General features: G+C 38.4%; 1 protein-coding gene across 2 annotated transcripts in view; it reads left to right on the top strand.

The window, feature by feature from the left end:
* Window positions 1–576: 576 nt before the first annotated feature.
* SATB2 (SATB homeobox 2) overlaps window positions 577–23,031 on the top strand; it is a 185,688-nt gene continuing 163,233 nt past the window's right edge. Inside the window, exons 1-2 of one of the 2 annotated variants that reach the window (XM_066575682.1) lie at window positions 577–1,219; window positions 1,996–2,217. In XM_066575682.1, the coding sequence (XP_066431779.1) occupies window positions 1,162–1,219; window positions 1,996–2,217 (280 nt within the window). In that variant the 5' untranslated portion in view covers window positions 577–1,161. The remainder of the gene's footprint in view (window positions 1,220–1,995; window positions 2,218–23,031) is intronic. The other variant, XM_066575681.1, reaches the window with a different exon arrangement.

Genomic DNA, 23,031 nt, shown 5'->3' on the forward strand with positions numbered 1-23,031 from the left:
ACTCCCTTCCAACATTTCCCTGGACTACTAATACCCCTGCCATGTACAGTACTAATTACTGCAAAAGTTGCATTATATTTCTAAACATGACACATCTACCATAAACACTAGCAGGCAATACACAACACAAAGTGCATGTATCAATACAATGTTGCTCCACGGTGGTGGCATAGCAGACTGTCCGTCCATGGTTCCTGTTTTTTAATGCTCGCCCCATATGAGCGGGGCTGAGCAGTTTAATGAAACAGATCATATGTTCCTCTATTACCCATAATAAATGCCAAACCTTCATACAGTGATCAAGCGTAGACAGAGAAACAACATGATCAGCATATTCAGCGTGTGCTCGTCTCATCCGTGCTTCCTCCGTATACTCCTTCTCATCCAGTCACCACGCTCTTGAATATCCTTCTTCTAGAAATCAAAAAAAAAAAAAAAGCACCGCTGGATAAAGACGTCTTCCCCAGCAGCAATCCAGAGCAGGTTTCTTTCTTGTTCTTCCCTTTTCTGTGTCTCTCCCTCCTCCTGTAGATCTGTGTGTGTTTTCTTCCTGTGTACTGATCCTCCCCTCCCCATATCTGAATCAGATCCTCTGTCTCAAGTCCTCTCTTTTTTAATAGCTGCATACATGCTCGCATGCATGAGATCAAGCCTGGATGGGGGTGTGTAAGAAAGAAAGAGACACAGAAAAAAAAGCTGAAATAAGGAAACCAAGGACAGCCCCAAAAGGACTTGACTCGAACTTAACTAATAATCAGTGCTGTCTCTGTGTGTCTTGTGCCAGTCACTTTGTGTTGCTGGCAGACGAGAGAGAGATTGGGTCTGTCATATTATTTTTTTTTTCCCCCCCTTTGCAGCCATCTCAAAGGGCTCTTAAAGTGAATTGTGTCATTCTGCCAGATCCTGGTACATTGAATCGCTCCTCGTCCAACGTGTGAAGAGTTTCTTAACCAGTCCCCTTTACCTCTCCATACAAAACAGGAAGATTGTGGGGATCCCGATGACCTCTCTGCCCTGATCGCCAACCTATCGTATTGCAGAAGACAATAAGGAAGAGGATAGCACCAGCAATAGAGCAGCCTTTCATAGGAGAGAACCAAAAGGAGAGAAAAGAAGAAAATAAAAAGTCAAGCCAAACTTATAAACCTGGAGTCATTACTTATGATCCATGGGCAGAGTTTCAGCCCATCCCAGGCAACCTACAGACAGACTTTAAGCAGTAAGTACATATCTACCGGTCCGGCTTGTGATACTTTGTGATGAATCAAATGCTCTTATTTTTTTATGATATTTGCGCTAATTTAGTGGTAAAAAATAGGCATTGTCACCGTGAAGCCCCCTCTTTACAAACAAGGTTATTGCAGGGCAATGAAGCAAGATATCTGTGTGCATGTATAAATAATGTAACTTTTTACTGCTTCGAAGCTCTCAAACTTTATGGTAGTTTTTTGTTCTATCACTTGACTCATTGGCATTGTCTTGTGCATGCAACGAAAGCTGCATGTGTCACAGTGTGAAGAAAACTTCTGAGACAGGAATAACTTGCTAACTTATTCTGGTTCTGAAGACTAATTGTAAGTCGATATATATTGTGTATATATATATATATATATATATATATATATATATATACATGCGTGTGTACTTATATTAAACAGTTCAGTAGGTCATATATTTATTTTTCCATTTTTCTTCTTTTTTATGTATACCTAAGTGCATTTATGTGTAAACCTATAGGCAGATAGATATGAGATGGATATTAGATAGACCAATAGATAGAGATATGCTATATATAATAAATGATTTTAAATAAAAATAGAATATGGGAATATTTTTTAGCCGAAATTTGCCTAGCATATTGATTAAAATTATTTTAGAAATACCAAAATTAGATATTTTATGCTACTGTTCCATCTAGACGTCTTTGCCTAAAGAAAATGATATCCATCAGATTTTTCCATCTTCTTAATTTCTTTCTCCTACCCCTTCATATAGATCCATATTATTGCAATCTGCCAGGGAGAGCATTGTCCCCGAACCAGAACAGCATGGAGATGAGAAGTGAAAGTCCCAGTTTAAGGGACAGTCCAGACCAGAGAAGCAACAGTCCAGATGGTAGAAGTCCTCCTCCAATCAAAGTGGCCAGATTGGAGCAGAACGGCAGTCCATTAGGAGCCAGGGGACGATCAAACGGCTCACTCACCAAATCTGTGGGAGGTAATGAAGCAGCACTTTTAATGTATACATAACAAAGTGGTAATAATACAATGGCATCGAGGAGTCAAGGTTCATGTTGACTATGGCTTTTTTTTTGTCTTTGGTGTTGCGTTACAGGAAGTTAGTGTCGGCTTGTTTTTTTGTTGCAAATGTAGAGTGGGGTGACCCAAGGGTTGGCATGTTGCAGGCACGGTGCCACTTTGAGTTGTTGGCAGCTCTATGTCACTGTGATGTAAATGTTTCTAGTTATTCCTCGACAGTTTGCAGTCACTTTTTTTCCCCTGCCTACCCAATTTACCTGTGCTTCCTACAGAATCTGCATGAAAGATTTTGCTATACAGATTAGGCTTGTGTATAATGCAGTAGCACCCTCAGGTCGGGATTCTAGATTTCACTTATGTGGAGTCAACATATGTTTATCATTCTCTATTCATGTTTTCAGGCAGCAGTTGACACCGTTTACTGGGTGGTAAATGACTCTTTCGCTGTTCACACACGCTTTTGAACAGAATTCTAATCTACTTATGAGATTTTTTTTTTTTTGCATTTGGGTCCTAATGAAATAATTTACTACCAGGACTGAAATGATTGTTTTCAATAGAGCAATTGCTTAATTCAGTGAAGTCGTTTGGAAGATTTTCAATGAACTAAGTCATTCTGAGGTCAATTTAAAATAATCAGCATGATATAAATATCTACTCTATATTGGAATCTGTTACTATACGACATATTGAAATATATATCTATCTATGCAGAACTGGTATACAAAATTTCAATAAAGTTTTTATAACACATGGGGAAACAAAAAAATATCGTAGACTATAGGAGCTGTGGATGTATTGGATGTCTCACATTGCGTACAAACACATTATGTGGATTAGAGTATAGTTGCTAAGTTTTTGGTAATTGTGATAGAAAATTAATTAAATGGCAGGGCCGTAGATTTGAAGGCCTCCTGCTTCTTTTACAATTTGGCAATTTTATTATGTGCCTCTTATTTCCACAAGGCTGGCGATACAAGTAAATACTTAAAAAGAAATGATAGGATACTAATGAATACGAGCAGTAGAGATGTCAAGTTGTGCGTGTGCCATACTAATAACATGACTATACAGCATATATATCCAGGTTACTTTCCATACAATCTAGTGTGTGTATATATATCCATATATATCTATCTATCTATATATATCTTTCTATCCATATATATATATATATATATATATATATATATATATATACATATATATATATATATATATATATATATATATATATGTATATATATATATGTATATATATATCTTTAGATATATATATCTTTATATATATATATATATATATATATATATATATATATAGATGCATAAAAGTAGCTATATAATAATTGCTGAATGAACTGTAAGTAGCGATATACAAATCGCACATGAAAGTGGTTATCTGTTAGCGTTAAAGCCACTGGGAATGTGTCATCCGTTTCACTAATACTCTTAAAACAGAGCTCAGTTGACACATAGAACCCCAAATACCGCCTTGAAAATGAGCAGGAGGTGTGTAAATATCTCTGGTGCCAGAAGACGTGATATTTAGTTAATACTGCTCAGACTCAGTCCATTGCCTGCCTTGCAGATGTCCTGGATTGTGCCATGTGGCATTGCTAATACGAATGACCCCTTGTGCTTGGTCTGACCGTTGCCCTTTAATCATTTGAAAATCATGTATAGATTTGTCTGGCCGATAGTGTTTAGTTTTCTAATTAACGTCACAAATCTGAAGACAGACCACACTTTGTGCTCCTGAGCTTGTGCTGCTCTGTGCAAAGATTGGAATCCTGCTGTGTAATGTACTTCTTGTAACTCCAGCATGTAAAGAGTTAATTCAGGAAATGTTACACTCCGTCCAGAAACCGGTTTTTAGGGTCATTGGAAATAAGTGTCTGTGAGGTAGACGTTTTTGTGGGGGGGGGGGGGGGGGGGGGCGCATCTATTGATCCTGAGATACTTTTAGGTTAAGTGAAGTTTAGGATTTAAAATGTATCAAGGTTTTAGTATAACAATGGTCGATATTTTAATATTATATGTGTATATATATATATCTATATAGATATATATATATCAGCATAAGAGAGTTTGCCTGTATGTCAGACCTTCTATCGAGTCGTAGATAAGGATGTTTTTGTGCATTTTCTCCATACATAGTTTTGTTCCATCGTAGCCGTCATGGCCGTACGTTCTTAACTTGTTAATGGCGTGAATGTTTGTTTAGTGTCCTATGGTCCTTTATAGGCTTCCTGATAAGCAGGAGAGTGGGGTGAAAGCCCACTCCGTGGAATGAATGCAAAGTTCCCCGTTCCATAAGAATGTTCACAAATTCCTTGTGGAATGGGCTTCTCCTGCTGGGATAGGCCCTTTGTTTCTTTCCCACATTTCTTTCAATTATTAACATGCACTTTTTGAAACCCCACAGATAGCTCCAATTTCCATATTACGCAGCGGAAAATTGTCATTTAGTTAAAGTAGCCTTTGCGTTACACAATCACTATAGTATATCTAGAAGAATCCTCCATAATCGTTGAGTTGTATCATTTCTTCACTCCAACATTAAGATCATTTTCCAAAAGGTGTATTGATATATTTGTGGACAGAAATACATATTTAATTATGTGTGAGAGATACTCAATCCTAAAGCAGTTAGGGAAGGACAACTTTGAGAATTTAATGGCGTTATTTGACAATTGATTTACTCGTTTGATTTCAGACCAAATGCTTTTAGTGGAAGTAACCAAAAGAATTTTCATTCAATTTCCATTTTCTAATGATTACGGATGGGCTTCATGCTATGGTGGAGTCTGTCGTCGTGGATTTGACATGAAAACACATAATAGTTGCCCATGTTCTCCTATGTCTGTGCTTTAGAATTTCACTAATTGAACAGATCAATCTTTTCGGAATTTTTTTTTTAAAATATTCACAAAAATGGTGGATTTAAGATTATGGAGATTTGGGGAAAATGAAATATTTAATAGAAATATTGTGAATTTAAGTGTTAAGAATGCTAATACTATTTTGGAAATATGATATACGTATGTTAGCATAATGCACATTGCCAGATTTCCCTAAAATGGGCTATGTAGTCTGTAAAAGCCTTTGGAAATTTACCCAAGATTATGTTTATTGACGAGGCTTCATTTGATATGATATGAGCCAATCACATTCCAAATTTTTAATTAACATTCCTTTGATATAGTAACTTTCAATTATGTATATGGTTTAATGATTAGACACTAAGAGGAGATATGAGCACTTCATGTCCACCTCTCTCTTAACTTGATTCATGGTTACATAAGAATACATCGTAAGTGGTTGACCCTAAGTATTGACTCATAGTCATTTTCTTGCCTCAGTGTATAGTAATGGGCTTCCCAGCAAGTGGCCACATAGGATTGTGCGCCATGCCTGAAATGATGATATCTTGTGCCAGTGTTTGGTATTATGTTGGCATAAGGAGAAGACAACTTAAGTTACAATATTGCTTCTCACTGCTCCAATACATGTGTTAGGCTTCAACCCATTTTGTTAAACGGTCTAGTCGTGTGTTCACATTTTTTTTTTAACAAAAGTTCAGCCACAACCTGGACATGATTATAAACCACCAGACAGAGACAGACGGCTCTGTGAGGCTCACTGCCTACTGAATACGCACTTTGCTTCCAACCTAAAGCTGATGTATATCCGAAGTTCTCCTCTTGTGTTTATGGGATAAGTAGGGTCTGTCTAGGAAAACACTGCTGGTTAGCCAACAATAAATCTTTTGCTGAATTAAAAGTTGACTGCTTAGCCTGTAAACACTCGATAATTTATATTGAAGACTGTCAGAAGAGTGTTAAGGAGAGGGGTAGTAAAGATAATGTGAGTTAATGATTTTTTGTTAAATGCCCAGCAGGGTCGTAAATCGAGTAGAACCCAAATTTCTTGCAACTTCCTAACACTTTTTACATTGTCGGTCTGTCTATTACTGGGATATTCAATGGGGGGTTAAGGACGTTGAAGCAACGGTGAAATATTCTTCCCGATTTCTTAATCTCTATTTCAGTGCAACAGTTGACATCCATTTAATAAATTCATTAGATCAGGGCTGGGGGACATGGGGAGTCAATGTAATGTTTCCACCTAATCTTAATCAACAATATATATAATTTCAGATATCATTTCCCAGATCAGGGTTGTAATGTTGGATACTTTCAACAGTTGATAAAGTGATTTGTCCAAGGTCACAAGGAGATGACACTGGGATTTAAGTATGGGCCTCCAGCCAGACTTCCAATGCTTCATACAGATTTCAGGTTCATTAGAATACATTTTAGCTAAATCTATTAAGAAAATGCAGGCAAAAGTTTTACATAAATCCAATTCGCAGCTCTTTGTTGTTGGCGGTCTTTTATGTTCACATTAAGTATAGATATTGATAGTCGGTGCAACATCCATAGACTTATTTATTAACCCTATGTTAGTTTTGGTTTATTATTACCATATTATTGGTTGTCTATTTGGTCATTTTAGCCTTGTTAGTGTCAGATTACATACTATGATATGTGCAAAAGCGTAGGAAAAAACGTATATAGCCACATAGTGCACATGCATACACTACAGAGTGATAGGAAATAAGTAAAGTTGCCAGTGAAAAAACCTATATCATGTCATTATATTTACCATTAATGATAATGGAACACTATCCAGGATCACTTTTGCAATTTTTCCATATTTATGTATTTTTATGGATTTAAGGCAGCCCTATTTAAGTTAATAGGAGTTTAGCTTAATTATATAATGAGGTATTATCACTGAATGTAGAAATAATTTGATATTGTTAATATTGTAATTGTCAGATGCAAGTGGATAAAATTCCGCTCGGGCATCAAAAGTGTTAATGTCTTTAATTTGGTTTTGTGCCGCTTTTCAATTAATTATATTTATTTCCTCAAGTCATATTGACTGTATCTATATCATGCGGTGAAAGAAGCATCCAGATTTAAAATGACTCTCCATCTAAATTTCTTCGCTAAGGCCACTTTCCCCATCCCTAAAGACTGCGTATATGAACATCACATGTGCCCCTTATATGCGTGTCCAATTCGATTGTGGCACAGAGCTGAGAGTGCTAACAGAGCTGCAAACTCCAATTACAATATTTGACCATAACATATATCCATTTCCAATTCTAAATAATTTATCACATCTTTTATTCATATGTATGTCAGTTTTACAAGAAAATCGCTCGTTAAACTGGCACTGGCCTTAAACATATAAGATACAATATGACAAATCTTGCAGTGATGTTACAACAAGCATTAATTGTGCCTTCATAAACATCCATAGCAGAAATTGTAAGGCTGGGATGCAAAATGGGTGAAAATCTACATTTTTGGGACCCTAAAATAATTGTGAAACTGCCATATTTATTCGGATCTAGAAAACGTGAAATACTTGGGTCTGTCTGAATATGGGTTCTGAAATTAAGTGATTCATAGGGACAATATTTAGTTTTTGAGCCAAATAATGGTATCCAGGTAGCAAAGAAATCACAAAGAGATACGTTATAGGGACTCATATAATAAATAATATAATAATAAATAATTATCTGTATATTAAAATATAATTGCATTTCATATTCATTAAAATCACCCCAACAATCACAAAATACACAAAAATGACCGCTAGTTAGGCTTAATATACAGGCACAATATCTCCTTGTTAATAACGTCCTGCTTTGTGGGATCTGATGAAAAATATTGTTAAATCCATGAACAAATCCTTACGTAAGTACAGTAACGACTAAGCTGAATCACTAATGATTTGTAAACTCTTATAAACACTGGTGTATCCAAAGGGATCCAGACTTATCCAGTAGTTCAACTACAAGCAAGAGGGAGATAGAGAATTTCATGAAACCATCCCTAATAATCCCTATCACTTTCAACTACCTATTTGCGGAGCTACCGCCCTGACAATGGCAATCCCACTCACCGATGACTACCCACTAATGCACACCTGTAAAGCTCTAAGACCATTCAGTAAATCCCAATGCACTCGTCCCGGCCATTGTCAAGCAGGGTTCATCAGGGAAATACAACAAAATAAGGAGATGAACTCACCTCCTATGCATGATAATGGTGACATCCAGATAAAAGACATGAGGTTGCACAGGTAGCAAAGTACAGGTACAGTAGATCCATTGGCGACACAACAGTCATCATATACACTAACCGTAGAGTTTAACATATGTTATAACAAAGAGTGCTTTCATTCGGTCACTGCTTGCTACACATTACATGCTCTCCATACCAGATGTAGACTAAATCTGGCTTGGGCTTGCATCAAAAGTTATGTGTATTATTTTAGTTGCATAACAATTCTCGAAACATATATATATATGCTACTCTTTAAACAGACACACTGATCGCCCCCGATCTTTATGGCAATGTTGGCGGTTATATGGAAAAGAGTACCATTGGCCATGTCTGGGCTCATTTCCTCCAACACAACACTGGCCAACTTTCTATAGACAACTGTCAAATCAAATACAACGGTACTGGGATTCACTAGACGATTGGCATAGATATACGGCTTAGTGACTACTACAAATATCAGCAGGCTTATGAGTCGTGGGGTATGTAATAACATACACAGCTTTATTAATATGGCTTCAATACAAAATATCTAATGTATTGATCAGTATATGTTTACATTATTATTATGGAGGGACCAGGATGAGGTCCGGTTGCTGAGAAGCGTTATTGCGCGGCCTTATAGCATACTATAGATATACGGATGTGTTAGCAATGTATTTTATTTCTTTTAATTGGTTACCATATAAAGCTACGTAGTGGATAAGTATCAGATATAAAAGCCATTCGAATGACATCCTAAAGTAAGGCTGTGTACATTCTCTGACATACGCATCTCATAATATAGCGAACCGGCAATACTTGGCTTCAAGGACGATTTAAACATTCATTATTTGGATATGTTCGTCTGTGAAGAAAGAACTGGAACAAGGTTTGACCAACATTACTATGCTTCTAGAACGCAGTGTTAACATGTCTATTATGGTATATGTGGGTCTATAGATAAGGCAGGTTAAACATCCAGATAATTATTTGTAGATTTACGTTTTGTGAGAAATGTAGTGTAGAAAAACGCAGTTTCCAAGCTGTGATTACAAATGGGCCGCGGTAGGTTTGGGCTTTGATATGTTTGCTCATAGACATGCATCTGCTTCCATGATCTCATCAGCATTCCCCCAACCACCCCTAAAGCATTACATTGTATGGATGGGCTACATTCATGCTGTTTTATCACATCACATATATTAATATTTCTTTTTAAGTTGAACTATTGGAGACAGATTTGCCTTCACTTTAATTTTCACTTTTCGGTTTTTGATCCCAATGTCCGACCTGCGAGAATAGTACAATGTTTATTGTAGCGCTTATCTGTACGCTTTTTACAAACGTTTGTAAATAAAAAGTTTCCATTTTTTATATATATATTTGAGGGGAAATTCTACATTTGGAAACACAAATACCCATATAGATATATACAGCCATTCTATCTATGTCTTTGATTCCTGAAAGTAGAATCAGATCAAAATAACTAATGCAAACTGATAGCAAGCAGGTATACAACTTGCTATCAGTTTGGATCAATTGCACAAAAATTACAGAGGACATACAGTAACAAATAATACTAGTGGGAGCATGCTCTTTATATTAGGAAGGAATGTATCCATTTTCATTAGTAGAGAGTTTCTTCTCAATTAAGCTTAATAGTAACAGCTGGAAAATGAGCTCTAAAGTTAGGAAAACTACCTCTAAGGCCGGTTTTAGATGGGCGTATTGTAACACGTCTGTAGTATAGATCTGTATTACGGGTAGGTTACAGATGATATTATTTTTTTTTGCTTCTGTACATTTTATTTTCTACTTGACAGATACTGATCCGTATTTGTCTAATATGAAGGCAAAAATATGCTGTATTTTTAAAAAACGTCCTTGAAAAATGTGGCCATGTGAATTGATACATAGAGTTACATTTGCATTGTATTACAGTCTGCAAAGCACATACCAAGTACAAGGCCAAAATATTATTGCACGAAAGCGGCCTAATAGACGATACCGATGGTATATTTATAAGAATTACCTGTAAAATAGCTGATGCTTACAGGGTTGATGCCTACTGATCTGCATTAGAATGTATGTATGTATATATATATATATATATATATATATATATATATATATATATATATATATATATATATACATATATATATATATATAGTGTGTGCTGAGTGATATCTGTCAATCTAGCTATATAAATATATATATACACATGTGATATATATATCTCACATGTGTATATATATATATATACACACACACACACACACACATATATATATATATATATATATATATATATATATATATATATATATGATAGGTTGACAGATATCACTCAGCACACTAGTACTGCACATTGACAAATTCAACTCTGCTACCCCTCTATGAGATTGATGTTTGTGTGTCATGGAATGCCATAAAGTGACACTGAGTACAGAGAGGGAAGTGAAGCCCTCGGACCACAGGTTTCACTTTGTATACTGTAGGAGGCGTTCCTGCATATTCAGGTCACACATTCTCCTCTCCATAACTTGTAAGAAAGCTGGTTGGAGAAGCAGACCACATATGCCTGTCTGCTGAGTAATAGGACAGGCAGCCAGGACCATGCACATGCCAGTTCTATTCCTTTTTATACATTCTTTTTTACAATCTATATTTTTATTATGCACGCAAATGACGTAAAATAAAGAAAATGTAACTGTCCAGGTAAAGCCTTGCTCTATGGCTCCTTGGATATCCCTACAAGCACATCCTTGACCCCTGAGTGCAACAGTCTGCTGCTGAACTGCTTGTCTGTTAAGATGTTGTAGTCATAAAGAGTTAAATGATTTACACGTGACACGCCATTTTCATGTTAAGTAACTAAAGTTATGCTTCCTCGTGACGACATTTTATATCGCCGCTTGAGATTATTTGAGTGGGTGAAATAATTGATCATATTTATATGTATTACTTTCAGCAGTTTTGTAGTTGAGTCATTTTGACTATACCGTCACTTATCCCGGGCAGCTGTGTATTACACCCTCCTGGCCAAAGAAAGTTAAACATCACAGGCATCCAGGGATCATGCATACCGCCATATAAACCTATGTAGAGTCTGCCTTAAAAATGGAGCATTCTCCACTAGATGCTATATATCGGGGCTTTCCTTTCTGCATACAATTGGGCTTATTTGCCATTGACATTTCGAAACCTTCCTGGTACACGTTGCATCAGAAAACGGTCAAACATTCTTTGTGCCACATTTACTTTCTGTTTTAGACATTTTCGGACACTTTTTTTATTGCATCTGACTAAGGGGTGTAGCTTTTTTTAAAAAAAAGTGGAATGTGGCCTAAATTGTGCCAATTTGGCAGAATTTTTGGCATAAACTAGGCAACTTAGACTAGATAGTCTCGACAGATTTATGATTCTGCAAACCTCTTATGATAAATCTATGATATGGCATCCCCATGGGAACTCTATGTGCCTCACCCTCACTGAAATGCCCATATATTGTAGAATTGCACTTACAGTAATAACGTTTTTCCTTTTACTTCTATGATGTATCCAGTTTGTTCCATTTAATAAATAGCTAAGCAAATAAATACATAAATCATAAAACTAAATGGATAACAATAACGATACAATCAGTTACCATGCAATGGGAATCAGGCCTCAGACAAGGGATTCCCAGCACAATTCTTTTTGTGAGCCCCTCCCCCTTAAAATGCTTTGAACTGTTCTTCTCCGCACTTATGACAAAGAACAGCTCTCCGGCTCGTTTTGTCACACGGTATTATACATATGTCTTTCCGAGCATTCTATGTAATTGTATATATGAAAATGGAAGGAGGTTAATTTGACCAAATCCTATGCTGCTGAAATCTCCCGGCAGATGAAGGAACTGAGCTTTCCTGCAGCTTGTTGGCAGTGGACAGGTTAAATTGTCCTAATAACCAGGCAGTATTTAGTAAAATCAAAAGTGCTTTGGTGCTGACAGCTTTATATCCCTACTGGGTAATATTCGCTTACTTGAATTGGCAAGGTCTTTCGGCTGGTAATTTACTCCATAAGATTTCAGCATAAAGGCGGATGATTGATGACGGCAAATGCCTATTTATGAAATTGTTGATTAGAACTTGTAAATCCACGGGGAGTAATTGCATTCTTTTATTTTTACCCACACTGTATTGTAAATAGAAATCGTTTGCAGATATTGTGATTTTTCTTTTCCCCCCTTTGTGGCTTCTGGTGGACAGAGTTAAATTGTCTCTGAATTCTTTTCTGTTTCTTTGTGCTACTGGAAAAATGTAAAACTTGTTAAACATTTGCTTCCTATAAAAACATTTGTTCAGCATTTACACACATACAACAGAAATATTATTGTCGTCCGCAGAAATTTATAGTATTTTCTTAAGAAAAGCCTGAAAAGGATTTTGATATTAAGAGCGATTCGCCCCAGGTGTTAAATGTAAAATGTATGTAATGGCGGTGCACCGGCTCATCTGATGGCAGTAAAGTTTTGTCATATAAAATCGGATACCTAAACTGTGGGAAAAAACAACCGGCCCCTGAAATTGTCAGATCATAAGAGCCGGTCTGGATGCCTCTGTGCATGGGCACTGCAAATGTGAAATGGATCTCATTTCATAGGACCCCTTGGTTGGCACAATACTTTTTGCCGATAGTAAATGCATGTTAACGCAAAGAAGTGATGCATTATTATTAGCAGTTGCTTAGAAGTGACTTTACACTGGCAAGTACTGCTCAGATAGTCACTTAGAAAAGTCGTTGAAGTGTTCCTTGGCTTTTACACAGAGTGATGATTGCTCCTTAGTAGAGATGAGCGAACGGACTCGTTTAGGGCGATTTCACAATCGAGCACCACTTTTTTCGAGTAACTGACTACACAAGCGAAAAGATTCGGGGGGTGCCGGGGGGCTGCGTGGTGGAGCGGGGGTAGCAGTGGGGAAAAGGGGGGAGCTCTCTCTCCCCCCCACTTCCCTCTGCAACCCCCCGCTCACCCCCGGCGCCTCCGAATCTTTTCGCCCAATTAGTCAGTTACTCGAAAAAAGCGGTGCTCGATTGCGAAATTGCCCTAAACGAGTCCGTTCGCTCATCTCTATTCCTTAGTTGTTTGCCGAGATATCGTTCATGGAGGGGATCTTCATGTGAATTTGTTTTCAAGTCGTTCAGCTATGAATGTCTGTGACTTTACACCAGACTAGTTTTGATCGAACAGTGACAAATTTTGGTAAGCTGGACCATAATGACTATGGAGTGACTTATCACTCGTCATCCAGTTGGTGGCCGTGTTTACACTATTGTTTGAATTCGCTCTTCGGAGCGATTATTTGGAAATAGTTGCCCCATGTAAAAATGTCCTTAATATGGTGACATCTCAAAAGCTTTTTCAACAAGGGATTCTGAAAACGAAGACTGGATTACAGTTCGGCAGAGTTGTACAAGACTGTTATATAGCACCCTTAGAAGTCTATAGGGTACCATAACAGGCCTCCGATTTTGTAAAGAAGCATATCGAAGGATTTTTCTATGTCGCTCCATACACTGTACATCTGACAAAAGAAGCATGCAACGTTAGGCAAGGATCTGTCTATAATACAGCACCACACAGGGGCAACATACATTGACATATGGCTCTGCAGGGAGTCCCTGTCTTGATACTGCCTCCAAATTTGTACACCTACCTTGTAAGGAGGGCAGTGGAGTAGGCGTCGTGGAGTCAGAGTCAATTTCGCACTGAGTCAGAGTGTAGAAATATGTAACTCCAGCTCTACTTCGAAATTAAAATATGATATATTAGTGTATAATACTGTTGATGTTACCATTTTACTACAGTACATTTATTACTCATCGTTGTACATGGACCATGTATGTAGGAGTCAGAGTTGGGATTAGAGTCGGAGTGTGGAGAAATAGAGAAGTTGGAGTCGGAAGTTTGGTTTGCCAACTCCACAGCCCTGCCTGTGTGATCTGTGAACCTGATTTTGTGTACATGGCAGTGTGGTACAGATCTATAATACAATGGCCATAGCCTAGTGTTGACTCCTAGTGCATCTCAGATTTTACACAAAGGCACAATGAAGGTTTTTTTTCCAATAGACTCCAAATGAAGCTGTGAGATTTTACACGAAGGCACGCTGAAGGTTATTTCTAACAGACTGTATACGAAGCTAGGATATATAATTATTTGTGCCACATTCCAAATTACTGCATTGCTGTATTGAGAGCATACATAGTGCAGTCCTCTGAAACAACCTGAAATGGGTTACTCTATGAAAATCATGTATCACCTATCTACAGAATGACTGATTCCTGGGGGTCTAATCACTGGACTCGCTTGCCCTGAGTCTACCGGATGAATGTAGCAGTCTGCCAGATCAATGGCATGCGTGAATGCTACTCTATTCACTTTTATGGAGCTGATGGAGATAACTGAGCACTGCACTCAACTATCTCCATGGACAGTGAATGGAGTGGTAGTGCATTGCTGCTCCATTCACCTGGTGGTCTTGGGGTCTGCTGTTCTCATGATCCTGGGAGTCCCAGATTGGTACTTGTTTAATATTGTCATTATGCGATGGTTGAATTTGGCATCCTGTTATCTAAATCCTGCTCAAAGCTCTGTGGCCAGGTTCCCATATGTTTGGGCATCAGTTTTTTTCCTGTGGCATGGCAGTGAAACGCGGAAGGAAAACCGGAGTTTTCTATGTGATTGTTCATAGCTTCCCGACATCAGTTGTTATGTTAGATGTCTCCATGTACCAGGCAAAAAACACGGCTACGGTGGTGGGAATGGTGTGTAAAAGGATCAAAAATGTCAACAGTTGTTCCGGCTCAGCCATAGAACAAGTGGCTGTACACAACCGATGTATACCGTATGTACCTGCCCATAGTCTACCATAAATAGACATCTATCATCTTTAATTGACTTTCCCCAGTAACCCTGTGTGTTTATTATCAGGTCTTTCTAATTAATACAGTAAAATCCCTTTAATCCACCACCCACTGGTCCAAAAAGTCTGATTATCTATCAAGGTCTTCTGGACCCTCACAAGGCTTCCAGCAGCAGGCTGAGCACCATTATACAAATCTAATGATAGGTTAAGATTTTATGTTGGCCTTCCTAAGGATTCTCTACCCATACAAGTAAATGTAGTCATTTTTCTATGGCTGTAATGTAATTGTGAATTATCTGACTCCTTTCAGTTGTTGCTTAGGGTTTATTGCAAGATTATAGAAATGTCAATATATAAGAGATTACCTTACCAGTCAAGCAACTAACCAAATATATTCTGCACATTAAACGACTTGTTGGCTTTGGACAATCCTTATTTGTATAAGTGTCACCTGTTGACACACTGATCACAGGGTGTCCCACTGCTGGGACTTCAAGCAATTTGGGGGCCTTCCAGGAAAGGCATGGTTTTGTAGCTGAACGCTGTTACTGGATATTAAGCTGCCAAACGAGGGAGCCCTCAGAATGCCCTAATAGAGTGCTTCCTAAAACCAGGCAACCCAATTTATCATATACAGATGTAGCAATCGTTCATACAACTGGCGAATAGTGATAACTGGATTAGTCGAATTGCAGTACACTGCAGTAATCATAACACATTAAATGCCAGGTTAACATTTGTTACATCATTAAATACATTTTAATGGTAAATATGGTTTCCCATTATGCATATGTTCTGGGAGAGCAGCGTTCTGCAGGACTGCTGGAGTGATGTCCTCAAGTACCTGGAGTCCCGTCTGGGAGCACCAAGGATTTTGCATACCGAAGGTGTCTCTTTGGATGACATTACAGTACTCCGTATAAACTACTGTTCTTCTATGCTAAAAAGTAATACTGATTAATTGGTGACATCCTAAGAGACCGACCAGAAATGCCTCGATACGTGAAACTAGCAATGCAGTGCTTGTATACAAATTGACGTATATGGCCTGTGGCTGTCTTGCTAAATTTGATAAGGTATGGGGCCGTTGGGTAGACTTTCCTAATACTGTACTGGGTGCATCTGACTAATTAGTCAGCTCCGTTCAGATATGCTGGTGCCCCCATTTTATGGGGCTTTTGGTCCTGACTTTGTTTAGCAGCCACACTGTCTGGGGAAGTTTTGTTTTTCTTCTCCCTTTCTTGGTTCCCCAGTTGGGTGTCATGGATGTTCCTTTGATTTCTATAAAGTCAATAAAGGCTGTTGTACTCCGAAGGTATATATGAATAGCTTTAATATGCTACATCAAGTCTATGACAACATGACATCCCTTTCTTCTCTTTTATCGATACTCTTGTATCCCTTTGCTACTTCTTGATTGTATATGTTTCTCTCTGTTCTTTTATTGTACAATATGCTTAAATACATTCCTGTAAAAAGGTGGTTTTCTAAAAGTTGGCGTTTGGATGCTTGGATCTCACAGGCCATGTGTAGTCATATAGCACAGTCTTTTAGTTGTGAATGAGTGACTTGTGATAGACACACAAGAGATCAAAAATTGAGAGAAGCTGTTTTTCTTTTCCTGTGGATGGGGGGTGGGGGGGCGAGGTGGGTTGTGTGTGTGTGTGTGTGGGGGGGGGGGGGGGGCGGTTGGTGGTGCCCTGCCAATAGTCAACATTGAGTGAGCACTTTATAAATACTATCATGTGAGTGCGGTAAAAGATTCCCATCAGGTCACTGTAGATCCATTTACATTATTGGTACATTGTATCCATTTTTTGCTTTTCGGCTTTCCTCTATCTTAATGGGAGGATAGAAGATCCAACGTAACTATCGCTATAATGCGCCTCAATGGCTCATCACATCTAAACCTTTTGCAGACAATACATGTAATATGAACCGTTTCCCCAAAAGCATTCACATATATAATAATTTGTGGATGCACATTTTTCTAAGCTGGGTAGAGGTATAATGATAAATATTAAACCAGAACTTTTAATAAACGACATTAAAGTAGAAGATCCACGTATACAAGTGCCAGCGGGCATGATAATAAGGGGACAGGTCAAAGAAGATCCCAGGATGCTTCATCCTGTGCATGGCAGCACAACCTACAGACAATGTAGATCATAGAGTTGATTTACTATGCATGTCTGTAGTTGTGACTGCAACAATTTGGTGGTTTTTGACCGTTGTCATTTTGTCCCTTTCTCTGTGGATCTTCTATTGTCATGTAGTTTATTACAAGTTATATTTTAATATTTATCATTATACCTCTATTATGTTTTGAACCTACATATTGGTGGAGTCTAATATAGAGGGGGCACATTTTTTCTATGTATATCTTGTACCTTGCACATTTTCTCTGTTCCCCTTCTCTCTTTTTTGCCTTACATGCCAACATCAGCATAGAAAGAGTTAGAATTCAGGAGCCCAAATCTGGCATCAGCTAACTATTGCACATGTCTCCCTACTTAGTCCCCGGTGTCATTGATTTTCCTGCAAAATTGCGCAGTTCAGTGCGTGATTTCGTGCAGATCGGGTGCGCATTTGCACCCCCCCACTGACTCCTATGGTGGCTTTGGTGGCAAATGCGTACAAAAATAGAGCGTGTCACATATATTTTCGTGCACGCGAATTTTGTGTGCAAAAACGCATAATGCGAGGGAACCCATTGAGTAGGATCTATTCTCTGCGTTTTGAGCGATCGATTTCCTGCGCACAAAAAACGTGCCCAGAAATGCCCGTCTGCAGAAGCCCTAAGGATCTAGCATGAGGCGGACCCTTTAATAAAAAGCATCTGTGAAAGGCTCCCAATAACGGGCTTCAGCTGATGCTATTGCACCCACTGAATGATGCCCCAAAGTATTTTACGGCATTTCACCCGGACAAGTGTCATGTGATGGCTGCGATCATGTGATGTCTCAGGTATGCTAATTACAGAACGATAAATCTATAATACAGCGATCAATTTTTTTTGGGTTGGATTCTATATGAAATCCTCTGTATGTCTTTGCATAAAATCTGAAAGAATGTGGCAGTGCAGTAGGGTGCGTAAAGGTGTATAGGGGATGTACTACAGCTGCATATAGGGATGCAATGAGCTTATACGCACAAGGCCTCAGGGCGCATTCATACGGGTAGATGCAGTTTTAGTCTATGAAAAGTGGACCAATTCCACTACACGTGTACTTATGTGTTTTGCAAGCGTTCGTTGCGTATGTGCGTTTTTTTACATCCATGTGCCATCTGTGTGTCATCCGTTTTTTATCACAGGCACAAAATGAAAGAAAATCCAATTGATGTCATTTTTTTTTTGCTCGTTTTTACTGTATCATGGAAACATGCCTAAAAATCGCCGTGCACATGCGTGTAACATCCATGTTTGATGCAATTTTTAAAACCTCCATAGGCTTTCATGGGCAATTTTGGTATGGACCAAATAAGCACACACTGCAATTTTTTTTTTATGTGCGACATCAGCGCGTATAAAAAAAGGAAAGTCTGAAGACACCAATTTACTTCCATGTTCTGTCTATATTCAGTCAGAAAATACGTCTGTGCAAGTGCCCCCTCAGGGTTGTTTTGCACTGGAATCGCGCGATTTTCGCTTGCTGCGTTTGTCAGTAAAAAAGCAGATTTATGAATCTCATGACTTACAATGCTTTCCTTTCCATCTGCGATGTTTTCACTGATGCGATGTTGAAAGAACAAAAAATCACGGTATGCTCTGTCTTTCTGCGATATGCGATTTTCTATCTCCCATGTTTCCGTATGGAGCCTCCTTTTTATTGCATCGCAGCGCAACAAACTTGCATTGCGATGCGATTTTAACATTAGAGAGTCCTATTGACTTTCACAATAAAAAATTGCGCATTTTTATCGCGCAATTTAACCGTGGGCAGCGGCAATGCGATTTGAGATTATTCTAAAAAAAAGCATCGCTGACGCCCAAAAATCGCAAGAACAAAGGCACGATTTTCTTGTGGCAAAATCGCGATCGCCCGTGTGAAACTATCTTTAGTCTAATACCTCACCGTAAAAAATAAAAATGGGCATCAACAAAGGAATCTGTTGCTGGATATTGATAACGACTTCCTCCAACGTATTCGGGAGCCGGGGAGATTCTCCCCCTATTGGGTCTTCACAATCTAATTTTTCTATGGCGTGATACAAACTCGCAAACGTGGAGAATATATATATATATATATATATATTTATATATATATTTATATACTGTGTATATATACACCCACTGTATATATATACCATATATATATATATGTATATATATAGATATATAGATATATATATATAGACAATAACAGGCTGCCTTCTCTGCTCCCCCCTTTTCTACAGATCCTCCCAATAATATATTTTTGTGGCCCACATACTGAATATATACTTCCCTCGACATGCAAAAGTGGGCAAACATCGTAGGTGGGCCAAGCGGTGATTATCTGTCTCCAGCTTCTATACTTCAAATTCTGTTAAAAGGTTGAAAATAGCCTCCTTTAATGCTGCTTTAGAAAGTGCCGGTGTCTTTTTTCTGAGGTTTGCTTCATATCCCGGTCTGTTATTAACAAAACTACATATTTAGTTACCAAAGGAGCAGAGTGCTGGATATGATGTTTGCATTAAGCCAATGACTGGGCTACTCCCATGAAATATACATTATATCGGTAACGGCACATTTGCTGACTCTTCACGTTTAACTCATAGTTGACCGTAGAGATCAGTGATGGATTTTTAAGTCGGTTTGTCAGCAGAGGAGGGTTGGTGATTTTTAGTGAGGTGTTAAATAAAGCAGCTTCTGTTTTTATAGCTCTAGCTCTTCGGGGATAACCCAAGTCCGTAAGCCGGAGCTCATGCTGCTTTCCCCCTGTAGGACAATGAGACTCAGCAGGGAATCTGTAATTCAGAGTAGTCTTGTCACTTGTCAACACGTTAACAGCTCTGTCTTTCTAACTGCGTAGTCTGTCTTTAAGTAACTTTGAAATCTACCAGGCAACATATTCGCTCCAGCGTCCATCCATGTTTTCCTTCATGTTCTGTTTTACGAGTACTGAGTGAGCGAGGGAATACTAAGTGGACATGACATTGTAATAGAAAAAGTTTGCTGAAACAGAAAATGTAAATCTTACCATGAAGAGAATTGAAGTGCACTGTCTCTTTAATTCTAAACGTCAAAGAGCGCTGCTCTTTAATTAAAAGAGATGCTGTACTTTATTTTTTTTTCTTGAAAATGTATAGAATAGGTGATTATTAGTATTTTTGCTATATGATTTATCAGCTTGTTCTGCACATTTTTCATAGAAAACCCCCCTTCAGCTATGCAGCTAGGAGAAGATGGTGCAAAGAAATCTGTCTTCAGCTAACTAACTGCATAGGTCAGCTAACTAACTGTGCTTGCACTGTTATCGTTAGTGCAGCCACAGCAATGGCGTAGCAAGTTCGGGCGGTACCGGTGCAGGCATTTTTTTTGTCACCCCTGCCAGTGATAGCACCAGGGTTGACCCGTACCTGCCGCACCCCCCTTCCTACACCACTGAGGCACAGTAGCTTTCATAGCACAGTATTACAATAAAATTCCCGCCTTATGCTTTATTACAGTTATATATACATTACCCCATAGTGCCCTATCCTGACATCCTTTTTTATATATTGCTGCTGCCATCCCCCAGCACTTTGAAGAGAAGAAGCTACATTGAGCTACAGACAGCTTCTCCCGTTCATAGTGTGCCCATTCCCCTCCAGACCCAATGCACTGTCAGGGTCTCAGTGCATTGAGTTGTGACATGCTGTAACAAACTGTATGCCATAACCCAATGCACTAAGACCCTGACAGTGCATTGGGTCTGAAGGGGAATGGGCATGCTATGAAGAGGAGAAGCTGTCTGTAGCACAGGATGGGTTCTTTCTTTTCAAAGTGCAGCGGCAGGAGCGATATGCATAAAAGATGTCAGAAAAGCACGCTATGGTAACAATGTATATTTAAATGTAATAAAACATAAGGCAGAAATATTACTAATATATTGAATTATGAAAGCCGCTGTGCTGCACTAGAGATAACAGTGCAGGCACAGTTGGAGATCCCTGTTCAGCTATGCAGTTAGCTAGACAAAGAAGATGTTTTTTTAATGCTGTCTTCTCAATCCTTCTTTCCTACAGCACCTACCATTGGGAAAGAGTCAGGAGATCTTCTTATACACTAGACAATTCTCCAATCTTGTATAAATCATGATATCTGGACAATATTTATCTAATGTATATGAAAAGTTATACTTAGCAACAATGTAGCTAATAGCAGTTGATTGGCTTCTACCCATGTGGACGACCAGCTTCTAGATGTCCAAATACCCATACAGGACATATGTGAAGAAGTCATAGTGAGACAGTCCTTATAGTGATTTAATACTATATATAGAATTAAGAGTTTATTCACACGTGTGTATTTTTTGTTTGCGTGCTATTCGAGTATTTTATGGACTGCACATGGACCCATTATAGGCTATGAGGCTATACTTGTGAGCGATTTTGCATACAGACTGATGGCTCGTGTAAAATAAATTGGTGCGTGTCCTATTCTTGTCCATATAATGAATAAAAATAGAACATGAAATGTGCGCTGTCCAAAAAGCACACCGACGGGTGTCTGTATGCTGTCCAATGCGAGTTGTGCCCAAGACTCACAATGCGGTCATCTGCATACAACCTAATGAAATAAAAATAATGTTATCAGGTGGGGCATCCTTGGATATTTTACAATGATCCATGGAGGATATTATGCAATTCTCTATTCAAAATGTGTTCCTAAGGAGAAAAGAAAACTATTTCTCTAAAAATGCAAGCAAATAGAATCCACATGTGCTGCTGTCGCAAGTTACGTAATTGTTGCTTGTAGGTAAAGCCTTGTACTGCTTAGGATCTTCAACACTGGTTAGCAAAGTTTGGCTTGGGTAAGAATGTGAAGTTGGACAACTTTGCTCAATTTTATGTCATCGGCCAAGTAAGCAATTGTTGAGCCATTGCCTTGTAGCAGCTATGATTGAACTGAACTTGGAGTTCAATCTTTACCCAAAGGGCCTCGAATTAAAGTAAGAAATGGCAATAAAGCTGTTTGCATTCATAATTCCATCGTCCGTAGTCTGCCTGCTATATTCTTCGCAGGGCCTGTCTTCATGGCTGTAAGCTCTGCTATGACATAATGTTGCTCCTTTAAATCTAAGCTATCGCGGCTCTTCTTGGTGCAGGTGATGCAAAGTAATTCTGTATGGGGTAATAAATAATGGCCTCATATAAATGAGGGCGTAGAACCATTAAAGGCTGGATGACAGTTTTGCAATATGGAAGGATATTGCTGCTTGAGTAGTTGACTTGTTTATTATCGGGTAAAGGGTGTCAGAGGGTATCTGTTATATAGTTATTATGGGTCATAACCCTTGTGTCCCCACCTATAATTTAGGAATATCAGCGCATCTTGACAATGTTTAACACAATCATTCCCAAGGCATTATGACATATACACAATTTTTAGATTGCAGTGTAGTATTGCAGTTTTCATGTTTTTTGTTTTTTTGCGATGCAATGTCAAAAGGGTTAAATGAGACATTTGTGTTGGGTACTATTCGTTTGAACTTCACAGACTTGTGGGATTATTTGTGTGTGTCATTTACTCTACAGAGTCCCTTT

Source organism: Eleutherodactylus coqui, chromosome 8 (genome assembly GCF_035609145.1).
Source record: "Eleutherodactylus coqui strain aEleCoq1 chromosome 8, aEleCoq1.hap1, whole genome shotgun sequence".
In the NCBI taxonomy this organism is placed as follows: Eukaryota; Metazoa; Chordata; class Amphibia; order Anura; family Eleutherodactylidae; genus Eleutherodactylus; species Eleutherodactylus coqui.